Source organism: Schistocerca serialis, chromosome 5 (genome assembly GCF_023864345.2).
Source record: "Schistocerca serialis cubense isolate TAMUIC-IGC-003099 chromosome 5, iqSchSeri2.2, whole genome shotgun sequence".
NCBI lineage: Eukaryota > Metazoa > Arthropoda > Insecta > Orthoptera > Acrididae > Schistocerca > Schistocerca serialis.
In genome coordinates, this window is record NC_064642.1 from 411,619,822 (window position 1) to 411,637,528 (window position 17,707).

At 42.3% G+C, this 17,707-nt stretch overlaps 1 protein-coding gene across 1 annotated transcript in view; it reads right to left on the reverse strand.

Moving 5' to 3' along the window:
- LOC126480685 (importin-4-like) overlaps nucleotides 1–17,497 on the reverse strand; it is a 110,248-nt gene extending 92,751 nt beyond the window's left edge. The window contains exons 1-3 of the mRNA XM_050103914.1: nucleotides 17,373–17,497; nucleotides 16,969–17,141; nucleotides 1,532–1,706 (exon numbers count right to left, since the gene is read on the reverse strand). Of these exons, the coding sequence (XP_049959871.1) occupies nucleotides 1,532–1,706; nucleotides 16,969–17,141; nucleotides 17,373–17,426 (402 nt within the window). The 5' untranslated portion in view covers nucleotides 17,427–17,497. The remainder of the gene's footprint in view (nucleotides 1–1,531; nucleotides 1,707–16,968; nucleotides 17,142–17,372) is intronic.
- Nucleotides 17,498–17,707: the final 210 nt, after the last annotated feature.

Sequence of the window (17,707 nt, forward strand, 5' to 3'; positions counted from 1 at the left end):
CATGTAGTCTGTTTCACCAGCATGTCAGCAAGTTTGTTGACTGGGATTCCAACGTATCCTGGGGTCCGGTCGGACCATTCCAGGGCACAGATGGACTCCTGGATGGTCGCTACCAAAGGATGACAAGGGTAGCACTGGTCGATAGCTTGTAGGCTGCTCAAGGAGTCAGTACACAGAAGAAACGACTCCCCAGGGCACGAACAGATGTGCTCAAGAGCACGAGATATATCCATCCGCTCTGCAGTGAAAACACTGCAGCCATCAGGCATTGACGCGCAAGTCGCCGAAGTGGCGTCAAATTGAAAGACTAGCACTCGGCGAACGGTCTACCCAACGGGAGGTCCTGGTCACATGACATTTATTTATTAGTGAAACCTTTGGCTAGATTGAGGATTTTTTTATAGGGAGGACACAGCATGTTATCTTGGATGGAGAATCATCATTAGATGTAGAACTATAACTTCGGGTATGCACCGGGGAAGTGTGGTGAGACGACCCTTGCTATTCATGTTGTATATTAACAATCTTGTTGACAATGTTAATGTTAACAGACTTTTTGCAGATGATGCAGTTTTATACAATCAAGTACGATCTGAAAGAAGTTGCATAAATATTCATTCAGATCTTGACAAGATTTCTCAGTGGTGCAAATACTGGCAACTTCCTTTAAATGTTCAGAAGTGTAAAATTGTGCACTTCACAAAGGAAAAAAAAAAAAAAGAAAAAAAAAACCATGATATCCTATGGCTACAATTTCAATAAGCCACACTGTACGGATATGAAATGGAAGGATTGCATAGGCTCAGTCCTGGGTAAAGCAGATGGTGAACTTCAGTTTATTGGTAGAATACTGGGGAAGTGCAATCAGTCTACAAAGAAGATTGCTTACAAATCACTCTTTCAACCTGTTCTAGAATATATATTATAGTTATTCCTCCTCCTCTTCCACCACCACCACCAAATTTCTAGCGTTAACAGCAAGCCACTGGGGTTTCCCATAATATTTTTTTGCACTTTTAGTAGAAGGTAACAATACACACTACTTTGTATTGGAACATGGCTGTACTCAGTCACATGATTAGTTACTTTTCCACCGAGATTGGTGTCTACAGTTCACTTTGTTGAGTAACATCTTTGACGTCTAGGGATAGATTTGAAATAGTGTCCTCCCTGCACTGCCCAAAACTGTTAACAAAGGTATATAGCATATAATTTTTTGTTATTTCATGTCTGTCACACCACAAACATGTCTGTTTCGGTGACAAGTCAATTGGCATCTTGCTGCATCAGTCTTCTTACAGTACTTACAATTAGACAATATTTGAGACTAAATGGAATCAATTCACATCATCTAAACTTTTTATAGGTTTTTGCTGGGAACAAAGTCAGAGCAATAACTCTGCACTAAGTAGGCACTATGAATGGTCAGAGTAACAGTGGTGGTAGTATTAAGTTTACAAAAGCTTCAGTGAAAAACAATTTACTTTCCTATCAAGAAAAATAAGTTTTTTCAGTGATGGAATCAACTTACTTCCTTATCTGCATAGTTTTCACTAGAACACAGCTGCTGAATAAACTGCAGGACTTCGGGCCAGCTCTGGCTTGGTAGCTCATGTTTCACCAGGATTCCAACAAATTGTGCAATGGAAGTCTTCACACTTTTCTGCTGTTCTTTGACCAAAGTCTCCAGTATACCTTGTTTGATCCTGCATAAACACCAACTTAGTAAGTGCTCATTGTTAATACATCGGAGTTGATGCTACAGTCTGTACTGTAGCACATGAAATCTATTTACTTAATAGACAACAAAAGGCATGACTATAATCATATTCATATCTACTATATGCTATTTTGACAAAAATCTACAGACTGTGCTTGAGTGGAAATTCATTTGGGTTCACACTGATAATTCCCCCATTTTATTAAAACATTAATTTATAGAGCTACTAAAAGGTACTAGCTGCCAATTTTATTTTCCAGGAGAATTGGTTGGCTGGTTGGGTCATCAGTCCTCAGTCAATGGGCAGTTCATGTGGAGTTAGTGACATCTGCCAGGAATGTGATGAGATAATGAAAGCACACAGGAGTGGTAAAATCTATGCACTGAAGGCAACACTGATGCCAAAGTGGAGAAAAAAATTATGAGGAAACAAAAGTATATGGATTGGGCCAGTATGTAGGTCAGAAGAGATGAGGGGTCTCCCAACGCTCATCGGTGGCAAAAGAAACCCCACTGATACCTAATCCAAACCAATCCAACTAAAGCTTAAGACAATTACAGAGTGAAGAATGCCTTCTTGTCATGAATTCACAGCAGTAAAAACGAGAAGACTGAGAACTTAATGGACATCAATGGGACTGACAATAATAAAGCAAGATGAGAGAAATATTTACAGGAGAAGGTGGGTGTGTCCCGAGCTCTGCTTACAATGGGAGCACCACCCTTTTCCATTAGGGTCAAAGCATTAATGAGGGAGCAACACCTACTATTCAACAGTGACACCCCTAAAACTTAAAACATGGTGCAGCAGAAGGGCCAAACAACATCTAAAAGCAATTAATACATAGTAAAAGGGGGATGACAGGGGCAGCTGTCAAAGTATGCAGCGTCAAGGGTCCCTAGATGCAGCAACCAACAAGAGATGCCCCAATCCCAACCATCCCGAAGGTAGTTTAAAACTTCATATATCATAATAAACACCTCTATCACGGAGGGAACTGAGAACTAGTTCAAGTGTCCATGAGTAGCCTGCCAATATTAGAGACAAACAATTCCAAAGATCATGCTCATCATGGAGAGCCAGAAGGTGGCGGCATTTCACTGGATATGAGTTGTCTACAACACTCCACAAACACAAGATGGGGGTAGCTCATTACACAAAATAAAACTATGGGTTAGTTCAGTATGACAAATGCAGAGGCACGAGGATGGTAGATTAGTGGGGGAGTAGCTCATCAGACAATGATACATTTCTGAGACAGTAGACACCTTATCTGCACCAACAAATCCACATTCAAGACTGTCAAAATGAATATGGGACGAGTAATGGTTCGTCTAGCCAAACAGCCTGCCAGTTCATTTCCTGCAATACCCACAACTTGGGAACCAGAAGTCAGTTAAGCAGGCAATACAACAAAGGTCCAAGACGTCATGAAAAGCAGATACCACAGATCAGTTGCCTGATACTGCTCACCGAGTCACTACAAATTAGAATATAGTCAGGGGAGGCCCCTTTAATAAAGCTTAGGGCTCTTTATGACCATCAGATTTGCCATAAAAATGCATGTTCCCGGCAACCAATGTTGTTCCTGACCGGCAGGACACTTAAAAGCATATCCAACCTTATCCATAGTTTTAGAGCTGTCAGTGTAAATAAAGATAGCATGCCTATACTAATGAAGAACTGAAAGGAACAGAAACTGAAAACTCAACGGAGCAACAGACTTTAGGACCTTGAAATAGATCAGCCCTAATACATTCCCTGGATACCAAGGGAAGTGTACAGGAAAAACATGGGGAGCACATTTTAAGGAGATGAGTCCAGGTCTCAGGACTGCGAAGTATGCCCCAACTGGTGATCCCACCTGAGGGCGGGTGTCAGGATCAGTGCCCTCATATGCAAAACTAATGCGATTAGTTGGATGAGTAGGAAATTGTAGGATTACGATTGCGTAAGTGCGTAACTGCTGTTACTGTTTGAACTGAAGAGGGATGATTTTCACGTCAGCAAGCAGACTAACTATAGGACTAGACCAGAATACACTGGAGTGGCCAGTCTAACTTCACAATGGACTATGTCTTTAGTTTCATGGTGAAGGTGCTTCCAAACAAGACCTGGTACTCCTAGGCAATTAGGATGAAAACAGGGACCAGTAAATGCAGAGATAAGTACTACAATCTGCACCCCAATATGTGCGGCGAGGAAGCACAGTGCATTAAGCTTCTGCAAGCAGCTACTCTTTAGCTGACAAGTGTGGAGCAGCCAATTCAGCTTTTTATCAGAGAGCAGTTCCAAAACTAAAGACTACGCAACTAAGGCCAAGCACGGCGTACCCAGGTAGATGGATGGCTGGCTGGTTGGTTGGGGGAGGGGACCACATAGCGTGGTCATCGGTCCATGATTTAAGGTGGCAGAAAGCAAAGGAGGAACTGAAACAGCACAGCACAGCCAAGAGGGAAGGGGAAAAGGGCAAATAAAGAGGTAAATAGAATATCAGGGCAGCACGGAAAGTAAAGAACAGCAGGAGGGTGGGGGAATGGCTAGAGTAGGGGCACGCCAGAGACGTGCACCAGCATCGCCACCATCCCTTCTCAATACCTGCACCATACCATGACCACATGAGGTGAAGAAGACAAGAAAAAGGTAAACAAATGGCATAGAAGACCAGATAAAACCTAGGGAGAAGAGAGGGAGAACCTGGCCCAAGTGGAGGGGGGGCATTCACTGTGGAGTATACAACCATAGGTCAACCAAGTATGGCCAATATGAAGACGGCAGAGGATGGTAGGTCCCCGCCTGTACAGGTGGAGGGAAGAACTCCGCCATGATGGCACCCTCCTTGATTGCACGTAGTTTCTTAGTCAATGGGGTAACCTGCCAGGGGAGTCATCTCACTAGTAAGGGAAAAGGGATTTGACGTAAAGCCACAAATCACAAATCTGCCCCTAGAGGGGTCACAGAACGGGTGGTAGATGTCTGCTCTTCCTCTGACATTTGGCAATTCACTACTCGGGAGCCCAATGTAAGTGACCCGAACAATCAGCAGCACCAAGACTGGCAAGAAGGTTGTGGATGGCAGAAACCAAGAGGTGGCTTGAAAAACACCTAACCTAAAGGCCACTCAATGAGTCAGTACATAACAAAACTCAGATGGAGGACCTTTTAATAAGGTAGAGGGCCCAATGGAAGGCCATCAGTTCTACAGCAAACAACCCATACATGGCAGGCAAGAGATCTTCAGTGCCAACAAAAGATGTGAAGGTACATCCCATGTGATCAGCAGATTTAGAGCCATCAGTGTAGAAAAACAATAGCACCCTGAAACTCCTGTAAGAATGGACAGAACAAACAATGGACCACCATTGTAGTGATAGGGGTTTTGAGCCCTGGAATAGATCTGCCCAAATTCAGGGCTGATCAACTAACCAAGTGAAGGTGGTTGAGAGAGAACGTGGTGAAGAAGAAGAAGAAGAAAACAAGGGAAGATGGAAATTGCCGTGAGGAGAAGCAAGACGGAGCCTAACTTATAAACCAATCTGAGTGCAGGCAATGTCCCAAAGCAACAAAAAGACTAGCAGGGGTGTGCAGGGAAAGAGTGGATAGTGACAACATAGAAAATCAGCAGCCGTGACTGCCGAACAGAAAGGGGAGCGATTCCAGCATCAAACAGAAGACTTTTCACAGGGTTGGTGTGAAAGGCATCAGTGGTTAAACAGACACCATGATGATGCACTGGGTCCAAGAGGAGCAGCATGAAAGGGGCAGCTGATCCAAGAACTTCACAACCACAGTCCAGACAAGACAGAACTGATACCCAATAAAGGTGGAGAAGAGTCAACCAATCTGTACCCCAAGTGGTGTTGGCAAGGAAGCGAAGTACAGTAAGTTTATGCAAACAGCCAACCTTCATATGAGGGATCTGGGGCAACCAAGTACACTCCTTGTCAAAAAGAACACCCAAGAAACAGAATTGGGGGACCACAGTCAGGTGTTGGGCATTGAGGTACAGCTTCGGATCAGGACTGATCGTAATATGGCGACAAATGCACCAGCCTCGACTTAAGGGGGAGAACTGGAAACTATGAAAGTTTGATCACATGGAAGCGAATCAGATGGCATCCTGGAGATGTTCCACAGAATCCACTGAGAGCTGGCTTGCCCAAATACAGAAATCATCCACATATAGAGCAGGGGTAACCAACAGTCCAGCAGAAGCCCCAAGTCCATTAATAACAATGAGAAAAAGGACACTTCATACGGAGCCCTGTGGAATGCATTTCTCCTGGGTCTGCAGAGAGCTGAAAGCGTTGATCAGTGGGATAGGAACTGGCTAATAAAAATCGGGAGGGGGGGGGGGGGGGGGCAAGATCACTCACAGAGTGTAAGGAGGATGTGATAGTGCCAATCTGCGTTGTAGGCTTTAGAAGATTGAAGGAAACTATGACAAGGTGGCATCACTAAGGAAAGGACTGCCAAACAATGGTTTCCAATCGAAGCAGACTATCGATCAGAGACCGTCTCTCTCAACAGCCGTATTGGCAAGGAGTTAAAAGGTACCGAGATACAAGGATGCAAATGAGCCAACAAGCCACCATCTGTTTTTGTAACTTGAAGGGGACATTGGACACGCTGATCGGCTGGTAACTATCAAGGGACGATGGACCTTGCCAGGCATAAGGACAGGAACCATAATACCGCTTTCCAATGAGAGGGAAAAATGCCTTCAAGTCAAATATGAACACCTGGAGGAGATATTGCCACTGTGGATGATTGAGATGTTGAAGCAGTTGGTGATGGATGGAATCAAGGCCAGGAGCTGAACTGTGGGAAGAAGAGAGGACCAGAAGAAGCTCCCATTCCGTAAATAGTTCACTGTAGGATTTCACCTGACAAGGGGTAAAACCTAAGTGGGAAGCTTCACCTCTCTGTTTCTGGAGGAGGAAGGCAGCAGGATAGGAGGCTGATGCCAATGCTGTCCCAAAATGGGTCAAGAGTTGTTCTGTGAGAACGGATGGATCCATACGAAGGCCACCTGGAAGGATAAGGCCCAGAATGAAAGACTGCTACTGACAACCTTTGAGGGTGCAGAGTGTAGCCCACAGCCATGACAAATGGACAGCAGAACTTAGGGAGGAGACAAAGTGTTCCCAACACACCTGACTATCTGATTAACAGGCTTTGGCACGAAGACTTTTAAAGAAAGAGACCGGTGGAGGACAGGTGCCACTTGAAACGTTTCATGGGGCGATGCCGATCATAGATGCGAGTGGCAATGGCTGTGCTTCAACTTAGAACATGCTAGCAGTGAGCGGAGCCTGTCGAGCAGGGAATGGATAAGCTGGTGGCATGAATTATCTTATCGGATGGATGACAGATGACTCCATAAATACAGCATGACAAGGAACATGTAAACACAACATGGCAGGCATACAGAGGCCAATCAGCACAATGGAAAGCTTAGCAGGATAACCTAGCCATCAGGAGATGGGAAGGGAATATGAGAACTAACAGGAAGTGGTCACTGTCATAGAGGTCATAGTGTGTTGACGAGTGTAGGGAAGGAAGAAAAGGAGGGGAAGTGAGCAGAAGGTCATGGCAGATAAGTTCCATAGGTCGCACTAAGATGAGTAGGGGAACCATCATTAAGTTGGTACAAGTCGTGGTCTGCAAGAAATGTGTCAACGAGGAGGAAGCTCCATCGCCAGTGGGTACGGGAGGAGGCTGACACCTCTCCGGCCAGGGACGTAGAGTGGCACATGGAGTGGAGGGCTTCGGAAATGCAGGGGAGAGGAGCAAGGAGTAGTACAGAGGTAAGGATGAGGGAGAAGGGGGAAAAGGATCTAACACATGCTGAGATATGTTTCACCAACACAGGATGAAAACCATATTTCTGAAGAACCTCAATGTAGAATAAACAATCGTGGACCTTTTACTCCTGTTATCTTCTTTTCCTCCTTATAAATTGGGCAATCTGGTGAGTGTGGAGAGTGATGGACATGACAATTTACAGACATGGGCAATGGAAGCGAAGGACTCCCCTGACGGAGTGGATGTCCATATTCATCACACTGAGGGTCATCCGTACAGTGGGAAGATGTGCCCGAAATGCGAACACTGAAAACTCCTCATGGGTGGTGGGACATACGGCTTCATGTCACACTGATAACACACAACCTTGACCTCCTCTGGTAGAATATCTCCCTTAAATGCCAGAGTAAAAGTTCCTGTATTAATGCAATTCTGAACCCAACAAAATGAAAGCCCTTTGTTCTGGATTGGCCTGGTGTTCCTCATAAGTTTGAAGGATGAGGCCCTTACGAGAAATGGCTCCCTGAGCCATACTCAAAGACTAGTAAGGAGTAATGGACACTGGGATGTCACCAACATGGTCACAAATATGAATGGACGGATGCAGTTTGGGTGGCAGCAGAAGAAGTTCTGATCAACAGTGAACCCGACCACATCTTACTGAGGGATTCCACTTCGCCAAACCTGCCTTCACTATTTTCCACACAAAGTTATGGTTTTGTGATGGTGAATGTGTCCTTGTCCATCCTAGTATAGATCAGGTAGTGGGGAAAAGTGTTTCACCGAAGCCAGTGAACTCTTCCTCTCAGTGTAGCCAGGGAAGGGAAGGCCACGGGGTCATAAGAAGCAGCAGTAAATGATCCATTGCCAACCAAAGATGACCAGTATTTTGGAGCATAACACGTTTCATATGCAAAATGTCTGTCCTGATACTACCAACTCCGGTCCAGGGCTGTTTCACCCTGTGAGCATCACCCAAACACAGCAGGGGACATCTGGCACGGTGGCCATTGCCAGAAGTTCCAATGCTCCAGAATGACAAGCAGTAACTCCTAAGCACGCACTGGGAGGCAACAGCTCATGTATCGAAGTGGATACCTTTGTTGTCAGAGATCTCAACTAAATGGATACGTAACAGCCCCACTACACAGACTGGCTACATGTGCTAGTGACATAGTGGAGCAGGGGGAGGGCACTATGACAGGGAAGGAAGAGGGAGGAGGAATCCACACCGAAGATGCTAGAGAGAGAGAGTTCTTCTCTAAATAGCTCACACCACAGAGAAAAGATAGAAATGGAGGTCACACCCCAAAGGGGGGAAGTAAAAGAGGGTGAAAAAGAAAAAGCAAGAGGAACAAATAGTGGAAAGAGTAGAAGAAACCTAATGTATAGTCAGACCGACTTAAGTAAGAAAAACCCAGAGAAGGGAAGGTGGTGGCAGAGGGAAAGGAGCAGGGACAGGGAAGGGAAAGTAGCAAGAACAGTGAAGAAGGGGCACAGAGAAGGAAATGCAGCCCAGGAAGGAAGAATGGGCCACAATAGCACTCATGCAGAGTTGTGTGTCACGATGAACCACGGTATGATAAGAGAAATGCATGAACCGCATTCCGGCCTGAGAGAATTTGAAACCATAAGAAAGGGTATATATGGAGGGCCTTTGGATGGGGCCTTGGAGCTTGTGTTCAGCGAAGGCTAGACTGGAAGCTGTACCAAATGCTAAAGTTATTGACATACAATTCAAGGTGAGCAGTAGTCCAGACAGGTCACTAGCCCACTGATGGCGATGAAGAGTATAACATTCCACAAGGAGTCCTGTGGCATGCCATTCTCTTGTAGCCATGGAGAGCCGAGTTCAGTACCATCTACAGTACGAAGGATCAAAGGGGTGGTGGATATAAGTAAAATGTGATGGGGCCAAGCACTATCCTATGCTTTCTGTACATCAAAAAAGACTGATAAGGTGTTGGTGTTTATAAAAAGCCTAGCCCATTGTCAATTCCGAAGTAACCAGATGATCAGATTTAGATCATCGTCCTATGAAACCACACTAATAGGATAACTAAAGGCCCCAAGGTTCAAGAACCTAGCATAATCAATGGGCAACCACCGTTTCAAGGGATCTGTAGAGCTTGTTGGTGAGGCTACGTGTCATTAGCTGTTGAAGGACATTGGGATTTTACCCAGCTTAATGACTGGTACAACAATACTTTCTAATCATTGTGAAGAAAAGACACTTTTGAGCCAAATATGGTTAAGGATCTTTAATACACAGCCTTTGAGTAACCATCAGACATAGGATCATCTTTTCAGCCTTTTCAGTAGTTGAGGGGCAACAGTCTGAATGACTGAATGATCTGGCCTTGTAACATTAACCAAAATGGCCTTGCTGTGCTGGTACTGCGAACGGCTGAAAGCAAGGGGAAACTACGGCCGTAATTTTTCCTGAGGGCATGCAACTTTACTGCATGGATAAATGATGATGGCGTCCTCTTGGGTAAAATATTCTGGAGGTAAAATAGTCCCCCATTCGGATCTCCAGGCGGGGACTACTCAGGAGGACATCGGTATCAGGAGAAAGAAAACTGGTGTTCTACGGATCGGAGCGTGGAATGTCAGATCCCTTAATCGGGCAGGTAGGTTAGAAAATTTAAAAAGGGAAATGGATAGGTTAAAGTTAGATATAGTGGGAATTAGTGAAGTTCGGTGGCAGGAGGAACAAGACTTTTTGTCAGGCGAATACAGGATCATAAATACAAAATCAAATAGGGGTAATGCAGGAGTGGGTTTAATAATGAATAAAAAATAGGAGTTCGGGTAAGCTACTACAAACAGCATAGTGAACGGATTATTATGGCCAAGATAGACACGAAGCCCACGCCTACAACAGTAGTACAAGTTTATATGCCAACTAGCTCTGCAGATGACAAAGAAATTGATGAAATGTATGATGAGATAAAAGAAATTATTCAGGTAGTGAAGGGAGACAAATTTAATAGTCATGGGTGACTGGAATTCGAGAGTAGGAAAAGGGAGAGAAGGAAACATAGTAGGTGAATATGGATTGGGGGTAAGAAATGAAAGAGGAAGCCGCATGGTAGAATTTTGCGCAGAGCATAACTTAATCATAGCTAACATTTGGTTCAAGAATCATGAAAGAAGGTTGTATACGTGGAAGAACCCTGGAGATACTAGAAGATATCAGATAGATTATATAATGGTAAGACAGAGATTTAGGAACCAGGTTTTAAATTTTAAGACATTTCCAGGAGCAGATGTGGACTCTGACCACAATCTATTGGTTATGAACCATAGATTAAAACTGAAGAGACTGCAAAAAGGTGGGAATTTGAGTAGATGGGACCTCGATAAACTCAAGGAACCAGAGGTTGTAGAGAGTTTGAAGAAGAGCATAAAGGAACAATTGACAAGAATGGGGGAAAGAAATACAGTAAAGAAGAATGGATAGCTTTGAGGGATGAAGTGGTGAAGGCAGCAGAGGGTCAAGTAGGTAAAGATGAGGGCTAGTAGAAATCCTTGGGTGACAGAAGAAATACTGAATTTAATTGACGAAAGGAAAAAATATAAAAATGCAGTAAATGAAGCAGGCAAAAAGGAATACAAACGTCTCAAAAATGAGATCAACAGGAAGTGCAAAATAGCTAAGCAGGCACGGCTAGAGGACAAATGTAAGGATGTAGAGGCTTACCTCACTAGGGGTAAAATAGTTACTGCTTACAGGAAAATTAAAGAGACCTTTGGAGAAATGAGAACCACTTGTATGAATATCAAGAGCTCAGATGGAAACCCTGTTCTAAGCAAAGAAGGGAAAGCAGAAAGGTGGTAGTAGTATATAGAGGCTCTATACAAGGGCGATGTACTTGAGGACAATATTATGGAAATGGAAGAGGATGTAGATGAAGATGAAATGGGAGATATGATACCGCGTGAAGAATTTGATAGAGCACTGAAAGACCTAAGTCGAAACAAGGCCCTGGGAGTAGACAACATTCCATTAGAACTACTGACAACCTTGGAAGAGCCAGTCCTGACAAAACTCTACCATCTGGTGAGCAAAATGTATGAGACAGGTGAAATACCCTCAGACTTCAAGAAGAATATAATAAATCCAGTTCCAAAGAAAGCAGGTGTTGACAGATGTGAAAATTACCGAACTGTCAGTTTAATAAGTCACGGCTGCAAAATACTAACGCGAATTCTGTACAGACGAATGGAAAAACTGGTGGAAGTCGACCTCGGGGAAGATCAGTTTGGATTCTGTAGAAATATGGGAACACGTGAGGCAATACTGACCCTACGACTTATCTTAGAAGCTAGGTTTCTAGCACTTGTAGACTTGGAGAAGGCTTTTGACAATGTTGACTGGAATACTCTTTCAAATTCTGAAGGTGGTAGGGGTAAAATACAGGGAGCGAAAGGCTATTTATAATTTGCACAGAAACCAGATGGCAGTTATAAGAGCCAAGGAACATGAAAGGGAAGCAGTGGTTGGGAAGGGAGTGAGACAGGGTTGTAGCCTCTCCCCGATGTTATTAAATCTGTATATTGAGCAAGCAGTAAAGGAAACAAAAGAAAAATTCGGAGTAGGTATTAAAATCCATGGAGAACAAATAAAAACTTTGAGGTTCGCCGATGACATTGTTATTCTGTCAGAGACAGCAAAGGACTTGGAAGAGCAGTTGAACGGAATTGACAGTGTCTTGAAAGGCGGATATAAGATGAACATCAACAAAAGCAAAACAAGGATAATGGAATGTAGAGGGAGACCAAGGGATGAATACACTAAACAGATTCAGAAGGATGTAGACTGCAGTACGTATTGGGAGATGATGAAGCTTGCACAGGATAGAGTAGCTGTAGAAGTAGGAAGTATGCAGCAGACCTCAGTAGTTACGGTGGCTAGAACAGTTGCAAAGTCGAAGAGGAAGAAGAAGGTTCTGCTGTTAGGTAGTTCTCATGGCAGAGGTGTAGGCCAGCAGTTTCAGGAAGTGCTGGGGAGTGAGTACCAGGTCACCAGCATTGTGAAGCCTAATGCAGGATTGGCTCAGGTGACTTAACATAGGGGGGTTATGTAGGGATTTTACTAAAGAAGATCAGGTAGTGATTGCGGGTGGGGCTGGTAATAGTATTGATAGGGATGGGGAGTATGACATAGATGGTGACCTGGAAAAGATAGCCACTCAGACTGGCAACACGAATGTGCATTTCGTGGAACTGTTTCAGCGTCACAATCGGCCTCTTAACACAGCCGTCAGGCATAATAACATGACTTGGGGTGCGCTGATGACAGAAAGTGTGGGTCACATTTCAGTGGTGTCTGTGGAGTCTATCAGCAGGACGGGTTTCACTAGACATGGCCTGCACCTCAACAGGTATGGGAAGGGGAGGTTGGCAAAGCTTATAGGTGACAGTATAGGTGGGGTTGGTGGGATCACTCGTGGGAAAATTCCTGCAGTAGTGGGTGTTAGAGCTGCACCTTTTTTAGATTGAAGTCAGCTGACAGGTATTCCTGCTTAAGGGAAGTCTCTCTAACAAAGGAACCACTTTTGACAAAGCTTAGGTATCCGAGTAATGAGGGAATTAGTATATTTCATCAAAATATACAAGGTATTAGAGATAAAGTTAGTGAACTGCTTATAGATGTTGACTCTGAAATTATTGGTATATCTGAACACTTCTTAAATAAGGAGATAATTCAGAGGCTTCCTTTACCAGGGTACAGGTTGGCTGGCAGCTTTTCGAGGAGCTCTTTGCGGTGTGGGGAAGTAGCCATGTATGTGAAAAACAGCATCCCATTTGAGTCAATTGATGTTTCAAAGTACTGCACTGAAAAGGTGTTTGAATGTTGTGCAGGTGTGGTTAAATTTAATGGAGCTAAACTTCTAACTGTTGTTATCTATAGATCCCCAGACTCTGATTTCACAACATTTTTGCTAAAGCTAGAGGAGGTTCTTGGTTCATTTTATAGGAAATACAAAAAGTTAGTTATATGTGGTGACTTCAATATTAATTGTGCAAGTGATTGTGCAAGTGATTGTGCAAGGAAGAGGATGCTGGTAGACCACCTTAATTCATATAATCTTATGCAAACCGACTTCTTTCCAACGAGAGTGCAAGGGAACAGTAGAACAACCATAGACAACATTTTTGTTCATTCCTCATTACTAGAAGGGCATTCTGTTAGCAAAAAGGTGAATGGCCTTTCAGATCATGATGCACAAATTTTAACTCTAAAAGATTTTTGTGCTGCAACACATGTTAAATTTAGTCATCAGCTGTTTAGGAAAGCTGATCCAGTTGCTGTAGAGACCTTTGTAAACCTTATCAAGGAAAAAGAGTGGCAAGATGTTTATAGTGCTGATACTAGTAGACAAATATAATGCTTTTCTCAAGCCTTCTCGTGCTCTTTGAAAGTTGCTTTCCGTTAGAATGTTCAGAACAGGGTACTAGCACTTTATGAATATAGAAGGTGAACTAAATAGAAACCTAGTCCCAACAGGGAATCATATAGCGCTCGTAGAAGAAAGTGTTCCGAGACTGTTACCTGAAATGCTCCTCCATGATACTGACAAGAGGAAGATTGAATTAGTAATTAAATCACTCAAGACCAAGAACTCTCATGGATATGGCGGGGTATCTAGCAGAATACTGAAGTATTGTTCTACGTATGCAACCCCAGTACTTAGCCATATCTGTAACTTTTCCTTTAGGAGTGGTCGGTTTCCTGACCGATTAAAGTACTCGGTAGTGAAGCCCCTTTATAAAAAGAGAGACAGGAATAATGTTGACCTATTTCTATGCCATCAGTGTTTGCTGAAGTCATCGAGAGGGTTGTATATACAAGGTTAGTGGAGCATTCAAATTCACATAATTTGCTGTCAAATGAACAGTTTGGTTTTAGAAATGGTTTAACAACTGAAAATTCTATATTCTCTTTTCTCTGTGAGGTTTTGGATGGATTAAATAAAAGGCTGCGAACACTAGTTGTTTTCTTTGATTTAACGAAGGCTTTTGACTGTGTTGATCACAAAATATTACTGCAGAAGTTGGACCATTATGGAGTAAGGGGAGTAGCTTACAATTGGTTCGCCTCTTACTTTAAGAACAGAAAGCAGAAGGTAATTCTCCACAATATTGAGAGTGGTAGTGATGTTCAGTCCCAATGGGGCACTTAAGTGGGGCGTTCCCCAAGGGTCGGTGCTGGGGCCACTGCTGTTTCTTATTTAAATAAATGATATGCCTTCAGATATTACAGGTGACTCAAAAATATTTCTGTTTGATGATGACACCAGCTTGCCAGTGAAGGATCTTATGTGTAATACTGAAACAGTATCAAATAACTGTAGTTCATGAAATAAGTTTGTGGCTTGTGGAAAATAATTTGATGCTAAATCACAATAAGACTCAGTTTTTACAGTTTCTAACTGACAGTTCAACAAGAACTGATATTTTGATCAGACAGAATGGGCATATTATAAGCAAGATGGAACAGTTCAAGTTCCTAGGCGTTCGGATAGATAGTAAGCTGTTGCGAAAAGCCCATGTTCAGGATCTTGTTCAGAAACTAAATGCTGCTTTATTTACCATTAGAACAGTATCTGAAATTAGTGACAGTTCAACACAAAAAGTAGTCTACTTCACATATTTTCATACGCTTATGTCATATGGTATTTTTTTTGGGGTAATTCTTCTAATTCAAAAAGGGTATTTTTAGCTCAAAAACGGGCTGTTCGAGCTATGTGTGGCGTAAGTTCGAGAACCTCTTGTCGACCCCTATTCAATGGTCTGAGAATTCTGACATTGCCCTCACAGTATATATTTTCTATAATGTCGTTTGTATTTAGCAATATTAGTTTATTTGCAAGAGTTAGCAGCTTTCACTCAGTTAATACTAGGCGGAAATCAGATCTGCATGTGGAATGCACTTCCTTGACACTTGTGCAGAAAGGAGTGCATTATCCTGCTGTATCCATTTTCAATAAGCTACCACAAGAACTCAAAAGTCTTAGCAGTAGCCCAAACTCTTAAGTCTAAACTGAAGAGTTTCCTCATGGCTCACTCCTATTCTGTCGAGGAGCTCCTGGAAGAGCTGAAAAATTAAGCAAATTCCAGTGTTATACTATTGATTTTCTTTATTTAAACTTACGAATTTTAGCCTGAATATGTTTCTTACATTTCATTTTATCTGTTTTTACTATCGTGTTATAATTTTATGTATTGACTCGTTCCATGACCATGGAGACTTCTCCTTAATTTGGTTCCACGGAACAATAAATAAATAAATATAAAGTACTCTCAATTTAATCAGGTCATCTCCAAGAACAGTGACTTGGAAATCTCATCCTGTACTTGCTGCATTTTTGAAACTCTCATGTCATTTACTGACAAAAATACAATATGTTATGTCCAACAATATAAGCAACCTCAAGAGCACTACTTTTAAATGACGATGTTTTACATGCAATGATTCTAAAGACACACACAACAAGCAGTACATTTGTTTGGCACCTTCAAACTTTTCACATTTTGACATTCATTTGTACTTCAATTGAAGAAATTACTGCAGGCAGTATCTAATTTGTCCACTAGAGATTATTTAAGAAAAATTCCTGATATTCTGTGACCAGGAACTTCATGAATGATGCAGCCTAAGCCATTTATCGTTTTTACACATCAAGCCCTACATTATTTCATGTTTAAGATCTTTCCGATACTGTCATCATTGGGCCAAAACGTGTTACCTTATTTTGTTTCGTGACAGTTCACATTATGATCATTTTCTCCAGTAATCCTTCCTCAAAAATTTTGAGCTTTTATTTCCTTCTCATCTTCATTGCCACTTCACATAGGCTACTGATTTATTTCCCTTCAACCATTTGCCTTATAAACAATAGTAACATTGCAATACAAGTGAAGGCCTCTGTTTTGCAATTTTAAATTGTGTGTGGGTATATACATGTTTTGTTGCATATGTGTCACTTAAATGTATGCATGCTTGAATAGTCCATGTCAATAGGGCACACAAATTTCACTGCCATTTCAACATATTGGCTATTAATTTTATAAACACACACACACACACACACACACACACACACACACACACACACACACACACACAGATTTGGGTCCAACAAGTAACTCCAGCTCTGATTAGGGAAGGATGCCTGTCGTACCCTTTCCAATGACCCTTAATTTCTTAGCGGACTTTAAACAAACTACTAATAAGGTCGGATTTCACACTACATAAAAAATGACTTGTTTGCTTCTGCGGAAACATCAAGAATTGCAAAAAAACTGCTATGGATTTGCACTGTCTGTAGCAAATAAAACTTGCTAGCATTAAAAAAACGCATTCACTTGCAGTGACTACACTAAATAGCAACTTTCTCTACGACAAGATGTTTATTAGTCAACTCACTTATTTCTCAGATCCTCTGGTAGTTTCATCCAATGTCTCCTTCGTCCAAGCCTCTTCCTAAGCAATACGGCAGCATATTGGCGTATTTGAGGATTGTCTGATGACCCGACAACATTACATAAAAGTGGTATAACGTCCGGTTGCTTGAAAGCCTCTTTCAGTTCTTTGCTGCCCTGGAAGTTAATAACAAGTTGTGGGAGTACGTTCTTTCAAAGAAAGTTTTCGTATCATGGCAAAAATAGCACAACAATTTTTTATCTGAAGCAGAATAAACGACAGCAACAGACGAAAACACGTGTATGAAGAGTGTATTATAGAAGTTTTTATTAGAAGGAAATTGTAATTTCATATGAAGTGAATACGTGACAAAATAAAATGAACTGCGTGTTCGTCTTCGAATATACCTCCTTAATGACAGCACTGTCAGACACCAGCAGCTTTTTCAATATCTCCTCCATCCTCGAAATACTGCCGCACCGCTTCTTACCTACATCTACTGTTGCCGAGGGTTTGTCAAAGATATTTAACCTCAAAGACTGCCCAAAGAATAACACGCGTAAACAAATGTCCATTTCATGATTTTTGCAAGGATTTTCTCACATCTGAAAAGAAACTGAGAGGTATACCTGTTCCTAAATGGAACATTTGCATAAATCATTAAATAAAAAGTTGTTATTTTTTCACCTACGGAAATGATACGCGACCCCTCTGAGTTTCCTTTAATTAATGTTGATGGCAT